At 48.4% G+C, this 12,722-nt stretch overlaps 1 protein-coding gene across 8 annotated transcripts; it reads right to left on the reverse strand.

The window, feature by feature from the left end:
* Window positions 1–782: 782 nt before the first annotated feature.
* On the reverse strand, window positions 783–12,629 carry MTHFR (methylenetetrahydrofolate reductase). 8 transcript variants are annotated; one of them, XM_059866756.1, is made up of 13 exons: window positions 12,509–12,611; window positions 9,866–9,916; window positions 9,497–9,748; window positions 8,221–8,459; window positions 7,812–7,922; window positions 7,453–7,646; window positions 6,734–6,984; window positions 5,447–5,581; window positions 4,422–4,602; window positions 3,853–4,035; window positions 2,438–2,539; window positions 2,095–2,214; window positions 783–1,601 (listed from the first exon to the last, which is right to left on the reverse strand). In XM_059866756.1, the coding sequence occupies exons 3-13, from the start codon at window positions 9,736–9,738 to the stop codon at window positions 1,404–1,406; spliced, it is 1,956 nt and encodes a 651-aa protein (XP_059722739.1). In that variant the 5' UTR covers window positions 9,739–9,748; window positions 9,866–9,916; window positions 12,509–12,611; the 3' UTR covers window positions 783–1,403. The 8 variants fall into 8 exon arrangements, with proteins under 8 accessions (XP_059722739.1, XP_059722740.1, XP_059722735.1 ...); XM_059866757.1 differs by lacking the exon at window positions 9,866–9,916 and having other exon boundaries at window positions 12,509–12,629; XM_059866752.1 differs by having other exon boundaries at window positions 9,497–9,916; window positions 12,509–12,618.
* Window positions 12,630–12,722: the final 93 nt, after the last annotated feature.

Here is a 12,722-nt window from a genome sequence, read left to right on the forward strand (position 1 = left end):
TTTTACCCTGGAAGGGGGGCAGATTTCCACATGGCCCCCACCTCCTCCCCCTGTCTAGGTCCATCAGCTCTTCATTAAGCCTTTCAGTGGGTGGCCAACCTCCTGACTGCTTCCTGCTGGTTCATTTCTGTGCTGAATGGGCAAGGTATGAAGGAACCTGCTGGGAACAGCTGAGCACCAAAAGCTTTGCTGAGGCTAGACAGGCGTGTCTGATCCCCAGCCTTCCCATTACTTGCCTCTATGATTGATGCCTTGTAATTACCCTGGATATATGAGCCCGCTCTCAGACAGCTGTAACAAGAGGGTCTGAACAATCTGGAAAAGGCTTTTCTTCCTTGCTTGTTTCAAAGAGATGCTCACAGCATGGCAGGGATCTTGAAATCCCACTGGGAACTACTCCAAGGTAGTTTTCCTAGCCTGTGGCAGCTTTGCAGGATTGTTAAGTACACAAAGCAGCCTCAGCTTCCCCAACCCCTCACTCCAATGCCTTAGGGTCTAAGGCTGTTAAGAGTCATTAGGTCAGGAAAGATAGGTTATCTTTCCTGGTGTAAGCTTATCTTGTCCTACAGACACTGGAAAAGAATTCCTGACCTTAATAGTGTAGCTGGTAACTTTTGGTAAATTCTAGGATTTACACTTTCTCCACTCTACCACGGAACCTGGGCCATACTCAGGACATGCATTGAAAGTGAAGGTAGAACTGCCCCAGAAACAATTGATTTTCCTGAAGTTTTCCCTTGTGCCAGGTGATTAGTTAAGAGCACAGCCTAATAAAAGAGACATTTGTATGCATGAATTTTATTGTATGTAAATCTAGGAAATAGTACAATTCCTACTTAGTCTTATCCAGACTATTAAAAAGAAAACAGGAAATAAAATACAAGGAGAAAAGTTAGGAAGAAAATTTGAACCTTCTTCTGGAGTGAGTGCAAAAGTGCCTGATGATCAACTGTGAAATATATTTTAAGAGTGCAATATAAAAGCAATTTGACCTTCTTTTCCAGGTTGGTAACTGCTGATATAATCCCCTTGCATGACAGGAGTGTTTCTGTTCCCCTGCCAGCATTTCTGGCACAGGAGAGTTACCAGAGGGGAAAGTTACCAGAATCTCCTGTTCTTCTGTTACTGTAATTAGCTTAACCATGATTAGCAGCTCTTCATCCTGCAGACCCTGGCCTCTGGGCTTAGTCTGGAGCCTGAGCTCAGAGGTTCAGGTAGTTCTGGCGAATGTTCAGTGAGAATGGCTCAGGGAGCCTTAGTGTTGGGGACAGAAGAGCAGAAGTGTGGGTAGATCAGAGAACCACCCTGGTCACAGTGTAGGAGTGTGTTCATTGTCAACACAGGAGCTGCTGCTTTCCCCGAAGTCAGTGGATGGGAGGAGGAAGAGATTAGAAGAAGAATTTTCACTGCTGAGTTGGAGAGTTCAACAGCTCAAAAGTATCCTCCACAACCTGCCAGAGGCAGTTTTCTAGTGGGAAGTCATTGTCCACCAGGTTGACCAAGTAATAGTTGTCATGGATGTACTGGATGATCATGCGGGAGGGCGATTCCTCTTCGTAGAGCTTGGCCCATTGCTCGATCCACAGTGCAAAGGCCTCGTCCTGCCACAGGAACAACAAAAATTTGGCAGTTGTCAGACATCTTCATGTTATTTAATTTAGGATACCCAGTGTTACACATCACCGGCCAGACTGTGGCTTGTTTCTTCACAGTAAAAATGGCAAGAGCTGAGCAAGGAGCCTTATGCTTTCCAGTCAGCAGAAAGTGCTCAGAACTGAAAGGAGACATATTTGCAGTACAATGGATGGCTCAATGCTGCCCCTGTATGTGTAAGAAGGGAGGAAGAGCCACTGTCCAGCACTCTGAGGCCTGGTACAGTACCAGGAGCAGCTCTCAATCCCTGTTACTGGGTGCTTTGTGTGTGGCAACAGCTCTTGCTGGAGCTGAGGGAGCAGGAGGAACAAGACCTGTACCTCTGCCAGCCAATATAGCAACAGCCCTCAACTGTGAGCAGTGTTAGAGACTAAAACTAAACCAGACACCCTGAACTTCCAGGGCATCACAGCAAGGTATCCAACAGAAGGCAGGACTCACCTTCCAGGAGAGGAAGCTTACAGGATCCACTACAGTGGGCTGGATGATCTCCCTTCCTGGGAAGATACCCCAGGTGACAGCATTGGGTTGCAGGTCTGGAGCATTGGTGATATTTTCGCCCTGACAAAGGAAAGAAAACTTTTCTGAAGCAACTGCTGGAGGAAAGAACTGAGTTAGTTGGAAAAAGTGTATTTACCCTCTCCTTGTTTAGGGACCAGACAGCTGCTGCACACCACAGCTGATGTACTTTACTTTCCCTTATCAGCCCTCATGTCTGAATATTTGGTATTTGTGTCTCTCCCAAGGTGATGAAGAGGAAGTGTCCTGTGAATAATGACCTTACCTTGACATTGACAATATGGTAGTTCACTCTCAACTCGTACTTCTTCAGCACTTTGAGCAGTGCCCTGACAATTTCACTGGAGGTGAAGAACTCCAGGTATGCCTGCAGGGAGGGATGGAGAAGGGGAAAGAGAATCAGAGCCTTAAATCACAACAGAACTGGCAAATACAGGTAAACATGACATTTGTAGAGTCTGGGCTGCCTTGTATGTTCATCCCCAGAAACACAGACTAATTTACTGTGGTAAGTGAGCTAGGGAAAAAAATAACTGTGGAGAGCAGAGGGAACAGCCCAGGAGCAGTGCACTCAGGAAAGCTACACACTGCCTGTTTTGCATCCATGTAAGTCCACAAGGGGGAACAAACTCCCGTGTTACCACAGCTGCTGCACAAGGAAGCAGACTGCCAGAATGCTGGAAGAAGCCTGAGCTTAATGTTGATTTTACAGCAGTGTCTTGCCAAGGCAGCCCAGCCTGGTGAGAGCAGAACTCTGGGGTCTCAGCTGGCCTCTCCCAAGCACCACTCCCTGTCCTCATCTTTTGTTCACAATTCTCCCCACGTGCTTATATAACCAAATTCTGTGCTTGGCTGCCCCCAACAACTGCTTCCCCTCCCCCCATTTCCTGGCAATTGCGTGAGATGATGGATTTCCCTCACCTCAGGGGAATTTCTTCCTTTGAAAACATAGATGCATTTGCCATCTGCTGGTCTCTGGCTTTACCAGGTTTGGAGCCCTTTTGAACAAGGATGCTTTGTCTTCCAGTATGAGCTACTTGCCTGGCATTCACCTTGATGGGATATTCCTATCACAGCCATTAGACAAGGTTCTAGGGCCTGAATGCCTGACAGGGGGAGACAGGCATGGCAGGCATGACTGTTTGCAGGCCAGGGAAGGAACACAACCATTTTCTGAACAGCACAGTGCATGGGCTGGGGGCAACTGTGGAGAACTCTGACTTACAGAAGGACAGAGGAAGTTTTTAAATATCTATTTATCACCATGAGATGCTGGGTGGTAGAGATACTACCTCATTGATTCCCATTTTATGAAAAGTCTGGGTGCTTTGTGCATCACTGAATCAGATGCAGGGGACAGGCACATGTGTATATACAAAATGTCACAGTCCTGCTCCAGAAATAAAAGTTACCAATAATTACTTGCTGAGAATAAAACCATGAAACTCTACAGATGTTCAATAGATGTTTTGAAGTGGGGGAAAATAGCTGTGAGGTCAGCCATAGAGATGGCATTATGGCTTTTAAGACACCAAAGGAGCTTTGCCTTATCTCACCCAGAATGCAGTAAGGTAAGGTGTGGACAGAAGGATTATGTGGATGTAAGCCTGGGACCTCCCAGCCTAACAGAGACCAAAGCAGGTCAAACTCTTTGCTGCCTAGCCCAGAGAAATCCAGTACCTTTTGGAACACATAACCTCCACTGGGCCCCCAGCCCACAATGGGGTCTGTGGATGGCTTGCCATTGATGTTTGGCTGGGAGTTGATGGTCAGGATCCCTCGTCTGTTGACCTTCTCCAGCTGCTCCTTCAGAAGGTTGGTTTCAGTGGCAAGAGGGTCGTCATTCCAAGGCATACACGTGACCTACCACGAGGAGAAAGGATGGCTCACAATGGATGTAACAACCCTCTGAGTACCACCTGGGTGTTGAAGTAACTCAGCAGTGCCTTAACAGTATCAAACACACCTGCTTCAGGAGAGAATTCCCAGGTTTGGTTCAAGGGTTAGGATATGCTCAACAGTAAGAATGACTGCTGAACTCAATCAATACTGGTCCTGTCATACTGTAGCACCTTTTCTTTTATGCTGAGCTTCAGCTCTGGCTGTTGGACCCCCCTTCAACCAGTGTGCCAGGAAATCCTTTTGGATACAGAAGTGCTAATTCTTCTTTAGAAAAACAATGTGGTACCAGGGACAAGAGGAAAATGTGCACTATTGTTTGTGGCACACTGACCTTCTTGGCCTCTCACCTTGTACCCATTCCTGTTGGGTTCTCCAGTGATGTAACATGTGAACACCTCAAAGACACTTTCCTCACTGGTCAGTTCTTCTCCCCACATCTTCAGAAGCTCCTCACGGGGAGACTTGCTCTTCAGATAAAAGAGGTAATAGTCCTTCAGTTCCCCAAAAGCTGGAGAGGAGGAGTTACCCCTGTAAGGGGAGAAGACACAGACCTGGAGTCACTGAGGAAAATGAGCTGATTTGGTGATGCAGGAAGAGAGCCAAGCAGCAAGAGAAGTACACAACAAAACCCACCTCGACACCAAAAGTCTCAACATCTTGGTGCTATTCACCTCACTCAAATCCAAACAACAGGGGACCATTTGTTAAAGCTACCTCAGGTGTGCCCAGGACATCAGGCTTTCCTACCACAGCTCTGCCTTCCTGCACATTGTAGAAACCCAGGGCATTGGGAATATTTCTGTGTCTGCTCTGGGGTGCCCTGACCCCCAGGGCAGCACTGACTCTGACCCTCATCCATGGAGAAAGTTTCCCAGACTTCAAGAGAGACTGGAACCCACAAAAGTGTGAAATAGATTATAGAGAGCAGTGCAGGTGTGTCACTGGGTGAGACATTGAGGGTTTGGGATTTTTAGGATGTTGTGGATGGCAGCAAGGTGGAGGGCACAGGGTGCTGTCCTGGGTTTCTTCTTCGTGCTTCTTCTTCCTCCTTCTCCATGGGTTTGGGTGGCATTTTGTAATTGGGCAGAAAAGTCTGCATTGCAGCTCTTTGGGATCAGTTCTTGGGTTAAAAGGGAAAAAAATCCAGGTGTCAGTTGTTAATTGGACAGTTTAGCTTAAAAGCCCTTGTACCAAGAGATTGTTGGGCATTTTGTGCCTTCTAATGAAAAGCTGCTGAACTCTAAGCAGTGAGACTGTTTGACTGATAAGAAATATAAACACCTGAGTCTGAACATGAACTGCTGTCTCAGTGCCTTCAGTCCAGACCCAGAGGAACCCACAGCTGGGACCCCCACAGCACGTGCCAGCTTACCATCGGCCGTTGGGGAAGTCATCCCACTCCTGGGTGCGGTAGATGTAGCTCTTTGGCCTGGAGGCCCAGAAGATCGGCCGGACATCTTCCACTCTCCTCTTGGGGTGAGCACTGACTGCCCAGGGCAGAGGCCTCCTGCATGGGATGAGTAGATGTTAACACAGTTCCTCTGCTGACTTTCCAGTAAAGGCTGGAAGCCTTTCCCGTGGTTCAATTTGCGCCTGGGTAGAAGTAACAGGGGCTGAGAAGAGTTCTGGTTGTCAGAAAGTAAGACAGGGAACTCTTCTTCCTTTATTGAAAATATTTCCTACTCAGTTCCCTCATAGGATGCTCAGTAGGGTCTATTTAATGTTAAGGTACAGGACTGACATCTGAAATTGGAAAAGGTAAGGGCAAAGCACTTTGGGAAGCTACTTCAAGGAAAAACAAAAAACAGCTGTCAATCTTCCTTTGCTTCTTCTTGTCTGTGTTGAATCCTGTGGACTCCGAGAGAAGTCCACATTCCCTTTCTCAGCTGCAGAGAACCCTAGAAGTCCACAGTAGGAGCATACCCCTGGCCTATAAGGGGTTGTGATGGGCATCAAAAACAGGCTTCTTCCAAGTGGCAGCTCTAAGCTCTGGATTTTTAAAGTACCACAATGCCAGCTTTAAAGCAACTTGACTAAAACAAATTCCTTCTTTAGCTGTCTCCTCTCTTTCTCCCAGCTTTTGTTGGAGATCTGTGGGAAGGGTGAACTACTAAATGCAAAAGGTGATAAAAGAAAAACGGAGAAAGGAGAGTAGAGGTATTGACCCATCTGTTGCACTGTTGTTGTGAGCATCCCCAGGATAAGGTGAGAGATGAGAATTGACTCCAAGTTCTCAGAAGGCTGATTTATTATAATATGATATTATATTAAAAGAAAATGATATACTAAAACAATACTAAAGAAAGAGAAAGGAGACATCAGAAGTCTAGACAAGAATGATAATAAAAACCCGTGAGAGACTCAGAGTCTGACACAGCTGGCTGTGACTGGCCATTAACTAAAAACAATTCACATAGAACCAATCAAAGATGCACCTGTTGGTAAGCAACCTCCAGACCACATTCCAAACAATCAGATAATTATTGTTTACATTTCCTTCATGAGGCTTCTCAGCTTCTCAGGAGAAAAATCCTGGCGAAGGGATTTTTCAGAAAATATCATGGTGACCCCCATCCATTATTTGTACATTCAGTAGATGGGATGGATGGACAGATGGACAGAAAAGTGGAACTAAGGGAAGCCAACACATCCTGCTCACCTTGGGTCCTCATTCCATATGCCCAGGCGCTTCAGGACCTCGGTGGTGGCCACCTCCCGGTTGAGGGTGTAGAAGTGGAGCCCGTGCACCATCCCACTGTCCAGCAGCTCCCGGCACATGGACACTGCCAGCTCCACCCCGTAGTTCCGGATAGCTGCATCGTTGTCCTTGATGGGTTCAATCACATCTTTGATCTCCTGGGGCACTTCCAGCTTGGAGAGCTTCACCAGCTGGCGCAGGGAGTGGTAACCCTGCATGAGGATGCAGATTATCATTTTTCCAAGACCCTTTTTTGCCATCCCACTAACACAGGTACTTTATCTTGATTTTTGTGGCAGGAGATTTAGAACCGGAGCTCCTGGAATCAACTCCCAGGCCTCATCTCATCTAGGATGGTAACACAGTCCAGGTCATGTCACTTTAGGTGATTTCTCCCCACATCCTTGCCTGAGCTCAGCATACTTAGTGACCTCAGGACTTACAGGCCATTGTCCTTTACATTCCTTTTTGCCATATGGGCACAAGAAACCTTTTCAGCTTGTTATTAGCTGCCTAAGAGTTTAATCTGGCATACCACCAACAGATTTATTACATTCCTAAGTCTCTCTTCCCTGAAATGTTGTGAAGGATATTTACAAACCTCTCTCAAGCCTTGACCCACAAATACCTAATATCCTAAATCCTTATTCCCTCCCTAAATCCAAATTACTGGATTTCACCTGTATAGGGAAGATGCCAGGAATAATGGGGCAGGTAATGCCAATGGCTTGACAATCCCTCATGAACTTGAGAAAGGTTTCTGGTCGGAAGAAAAGCTGTGTAATGATGAAGTCTGCTCCAGCATAGACTTTCTCCTTCAGGTGCCTCAAGTCTGCCTCATAGCTCTCTGCTTCAGGATGACCCTTGGGGTAGCCTTTGGGGAGAAGGGGAAAAAAAATTAAGAATGTGGTCAGGGCAACATGCAGAAATTAAGAAGTATCCAATCTGATTGTACTGTCACAGCCCAGGTTCAGGGAGGGACTGCTGAGCTGATTTCCCTGTCTCAGACTCTGCACACTCTGCAATAGAAGGCATTTACCTGCCACACAGATGTCAAAGTAATCATCAAATTCACTGCGAATATGCTTAACCAGATCAACAGCATAGTTGAAACCATGTACTTCTTCCTCCCATTCCTCACCAGAAGGATCTGAAAAGAGAACAAATCCACAGCTCTCTCCAACTGTTTGCTGAACTCAGATCTGGTAGTTCTGTAAAACCTGGTATCAAAAGGAAGACATGAACTCCCAAATCTGCAGTTTTATCTGTGGACTGGTTTTGTCTGCCCTTGAGCTGAAGGGACTGCTAACAAAGGGCTCAGGTGAAGCACAGTCTCAGCATTTAATTCCTGCAGAAGGAGCCTCTAAATCTTCTCTGGTTTTACTCTGGAATTGGACACAAGAGCAGCACAGTCTCTGCACTACACATCACAGGACAGAAGGATTCACCTCCACGCAGTGCCATGATGTTCTTCAGCCCGAGCCGCTTGGCCTTCTGCAGGTGCCCTGTGATGTCATCCTTGGTCTGGTTGCAGCATGTCATGTGCAGGATGGTCTCCAAGCCACAGTAGTTCACTGCAGTGTAAGCAATAATCATGGAAGAGGTTTCCTTGTCAGATCCTGGGTCCCCTGCAGGGTGCCACGTCACATCAACGAAGAGGGGACCACCTGCTCCCATGTGGTCAAACCTGTGGGGTTTAAAGCTGTGTTAGCCTACACCAGATAGCCAAATCCCCCCACCCCGTGCCTTGAATATCTTGCTCACTGCTAGAATGCCAGCAGCAGGCAGAGAGACCTTGGATGACAGCAACAGGATAGACCACAAAAGTGCTGCACTAAGAGTTTAGCAAGTGGCTGATGTAAATAAGGAAAGCCATCCTTGATGGCTGTATGGGGAAGTGCTTACAATTTCATAGAAGAAGAGGCAATGGAGGTGTTCTCTGTACAACAGACTCTCTCCCTGCTTGCTCTAATAGACTGATACACCTTCTGACAGACAGCAATGCAAGTCCCATTCCTTTTGAGATAGGAGACTATGCTGCAGCCCTCTGTTGCCAGCTTGAACTGTAGAGGCCACAGGGCTTCCCGGACTTCTCTCTCCTGCTCCAAGGTGGAACAGGCCCTTCTGTTCAACATATGGCATTGGCTTATAGCAATTATAAAAAGAATTATGAAATACCCTTTTCTCCTCCAGCTAAGTCCATGGTGGCTCCTGGGGCTCCAGAATAACTCCTAGCTCTGCTGTGACCTATCAGCTTTCATTTAGCCCACAGATGTGGATACTTATGTGAGAGGCTAAAACTGTAGTACAGAGGCACAAACTGTAGTGGCTGGATGAATATTGAAAGGAAATGGGAATCTGTTTCAGAGATTTTGTCACTCTGTCCATCAAGGAATATTTTCTGCTTTTACTAGGTACTTTTCTGCCCCAGCACTGTGCTTCGGACCCAGAATATGACATTGGGGCTACTCCATCTTCCCAGGGCATGGGAGTGGGGAAACAACCTGGCCCCTCAGTAATCCCACCGTGACACTTAACTCTTCAGGGCCTCCAAGGAAGACAAGTTACTTGGTGTCCATTACCTTCCTCAGCAGGAAAGCACAGCCCCACTACCTGCTTCGTCACCTGGAAGGGGAGACAGAGCATGGAGCAGAGCCTGCCTCGTTAGCTATTTCCCTGCCCTCCACCACAGATACCTCCCCTCTCCTACCCTGCAGCCCTCACCTGGAGATGAGATTGACAGCAGCGTTGGCTGTGCGTGGAGGGAAGAACTCCAGGGAGAACCACTTGTCTCCAGCCTCCTGCCGGCGGCGCATCTTCTCGCGCAGCCGCTCGTGCCGGTCGGCGTCGAGGACAGGGGTGGAGCAGCGCGAGTTGTCCTTGGAGCTCTCGCTGCCGCTGCTGCTGCCACCATCAGACCTGGAGCTGGAGCTGGCACTGCAGCTGTGCTGGGTCTCATTAACCATGGTGGGAGCTCTGCAGAGGGGAGCAGACAGAGGATGGTCGGTCCGTGGGTCTCTGCACGGAGCGGGCACTGCTGGGGTGAGCAGCAGATGATTGAAGAAGACTATGCTGAGACCCAACATTCATCACCATCACTTTTTGCCAGCTTTCACTGTAACACTGTAAGCTGTAGTAGGAAATCTGGAGAAAACACAGGAAAAAGCATATGGTTAGATAGTGCTGATAGTGACTGTAGCCTTGGGCTGGGCATGCATAGGAATGTGCTCCCAATGGAGTGACAAAACTATCCTTTGTCCCCTTAAAAAGGAAATAAGCCCAGAAGTTTCTCTCCTCAATTAGGTGAAAAGACATCTCATAGGACCTGCGGGACTTCACCTCAAACTTAAGGATAGCTAGTTGGACTGGAGCCTAAAAGTTCCCCCTGAGCAATTTACTAGAAAAAGAAGAGAACAAAGAAACAAATCTCTTTTGTGAGGTGTTTTACAGGAGCAAGAACCTCTTGCCCTGGTTTGGTTTTTCTCTGTAAAGAGTTTTGTTATTTTGCCTTTTATTAAAACCCTAAATTTGTTTCCAATACTACCACAGAAGCCATCCTGCTGATTTTATGCCTTCTAAGGTAGCTGAGCTATCTTGGGTGTGAAATAGATCTCCAAGAGCTTGTGAGACCTGGCTTGAGGAGACCCCTATTTCAGGCACACCAGCAGATATTTTTTATTGTCTACTGCAGCTGCTTCTTAGACTGTATCCATCTTCAGAGTTTCCATCCTGTTTGTTCCCAAAAGGCAGCACTGCTTTACAGTGTAGGTAGGAAAGTCAGTGCTAATGGGGCAGGTACTCAAGAATGCACAAACTATTGCTATGTCAGAAACAAAGCACAGAATCCCCTCTGACAAGGCCATCCCCACAAACTGTCCTTTGTTTTCTTTGCTGGCTTCACACCTGCATTTCCAACCATCAGCCTTCTCCACAAGACACACCATCTCCACAGACAACTGGCCCCTATGCCAGTCCCATTGCACACACTCAGATCTTTACCAGCCACACTGTTCCCTTGTCAACAATTGTGGCTGCTTGGAAACAAGGCCAGCAGGGATCATCCTCATCTCACTGTCTTGCAACAAGATCAGCTGTGCTTGCTTGGCGTTACAGAAATCAAAACTGCACTGCAAGTCAGTGGTACAAATAGGTTTAGGATGCCCAGCTCCACTTAGCTCTGCAAAATGTCCCATCCTGTGCCTTTAAAATGAGGTAGGGATTACAGTTACGGAAGAGCAACCACAATATTTGGATCTGTGTTATTTGCTTTAGTACCTGCCAAAATTTAAAATTCTCACTGGGAAGCAGCATGTCCAAGTATTACATAACTCTGGAGCCTGTTTTGGAGGAAGCAGTTGCGTGAACCACCACACTCTCAGTCCTTATCATAAGGTCTGTGGGTTTAGTTCAGCCAAGAAGACTTTGAGCTCATCTTCTACTGTTTACACTCGAGCTGCCAATCAAGCAAAACCCTTTGAGAGAAAGTCTAGTTTTATCACCTGAGGAACCTGTCCAGCTGGCAGGAGATGTGAGAAAGAAGCACAGGCTTTCTGTTCCAAGAGGAACTGGGAGCTTTAGACCTCTTGTGTACCAACATAGCAGCTGCAGTAAAAATCAACACCACAGACCTACTGACAAGTGAAGCAAACCCAACTGGGTGCACAGTCACAGCCCTGACTAAGCTCAGAGGACTTTGCCTGACATCCACATGCACTAATCTGGGAGAATTATTCCCAAGCACACGTTAGTGATCAAGCTAGCAGCTCACAATCACATGCTGCCAGCTCCCAACATCACATTGCTAGCAAGCATGGCACAGCACTGTAGGCAAATCAAAGGAGCTTTGTTTTTTGATTTGAGATTTTAACACCCATCACATGGAAAAAGGGTTCAGGTCTCTATGTTTCTATAAAATGAGACTGGCTGTCGAGCAAAGCTCCTTACCGTACTAGCAATGTCAAATCATGAAGACATGAAAGAAGCACACTTAGACTTTTGTCTAAAGGCAGCATTTGGAACAATTTCCTTACCATGATATGCATCACAGATTTGCTGGCAGATACTTCTAGTTATTGCAAAGAGAAAAAAGATAAGCCTAAACAATGACAACAGCAGTAAAGTAAGACCATTTGTAACACCTGTCAACACTCCTGCTCCTGTCTTTGTCATGCTGCAGAGCTCAAAGATCCGTGGCTCAGCACACTTCTGATGCTCACCATGGATGTACCTGCTGTGTTTTTATGATGTTGGTGGTATTCCAACACCTTCCAGCCCTGAGCTGACACCGACACACAGAGCGTGGAGTCTGCATTCCCCTAAGCTCAGTTTTACCCTCCAGACTAAACTCGGCTGCAGCAGATGCACACTTCTCACAGGGTGCACACGCTGCACGGCGCCGCTCCAGGGCCACGGCATCAGGCTGAGGCCAGGCGGGCAACCCAGGGGCCCGTGGGCGCATCCACCCGCGGAACAGCTGAGGGGGCACGGGACAGCCAAGGGGGAAGGGCCGGAGGGAGCCCGGCAGCCGGGGAAGAAGGCGAGGAGCAGCACCTGCGATCCCGAGTGCCAGGGAGGGGGTCGGAGCCAGGCAGGTCACTGCAGCCCGACGGCACCTTCACCTCAGCTAACCCCGCCGGGAGTACGGCCCCGCCGGAGCAGCCGGCAGGCAGACGGGTTGGGGGGGGAGCCCCGGGCGCTGGGGCAGCGATGGAACCCCCGCTCCCGGGCCCCGCTCACCTGCGGCTGCTGTCGGGCGCTGCCCGCGCCGCCCGCCCGCCGCACTTTAAAGGCGGCCGCGGCCGGGCGGGTCACGTGTGGGCCTGCGGCTGCCCTCAGCCGACATGGCGCCGCGGGCCGGGGCGGGGCCTGGGGCCGGACGGGGCCTCGGGGGTGCGGCCAGAGCGGGCCGTAGGCGGGACCGGCGGGGACTGCGGGAACGCTGTCGGCAAGG

The sequence above is a fragment of the Haemorhous mexicanus genome, chromosome 23 (assembly GCF_027477595.1).
Source record: "Haemorhous mexicanus isolate bHaeMex1 chromosome 23, bHaeMex1.pri, whole genome shotgun sequence".
Lineage (NCBI taxonomy): Eukaryota > Metazoa > Chordata > Aves > Passeriformes > Fringillidae > Haemorhous > Haemorhous mexicanus.

Coding starts and splice junctions, on each gene's coding strand:
- MTHFR (XM_059866752.1), bottom strand. CDS start 9,858: ATGTTGGGTCTCAGCATAGTCTTCTTCAATCATCTGCTGCTCACCCCA. Junction 8,460..9,496: donor GCTGTCAATCTCATCTCCAG/GTGAGGGCTGCA, acceptor TAAACCCCACAG/GTTTGACCACATGGGAGCAG. Junction 2,540..3,852: donor GAGGTTATGTGTTCCAAAAG/GTACTGGATTTC, acceptor CCCTCCCTGCAG/GCATACCTGGAGTTCTTCAC.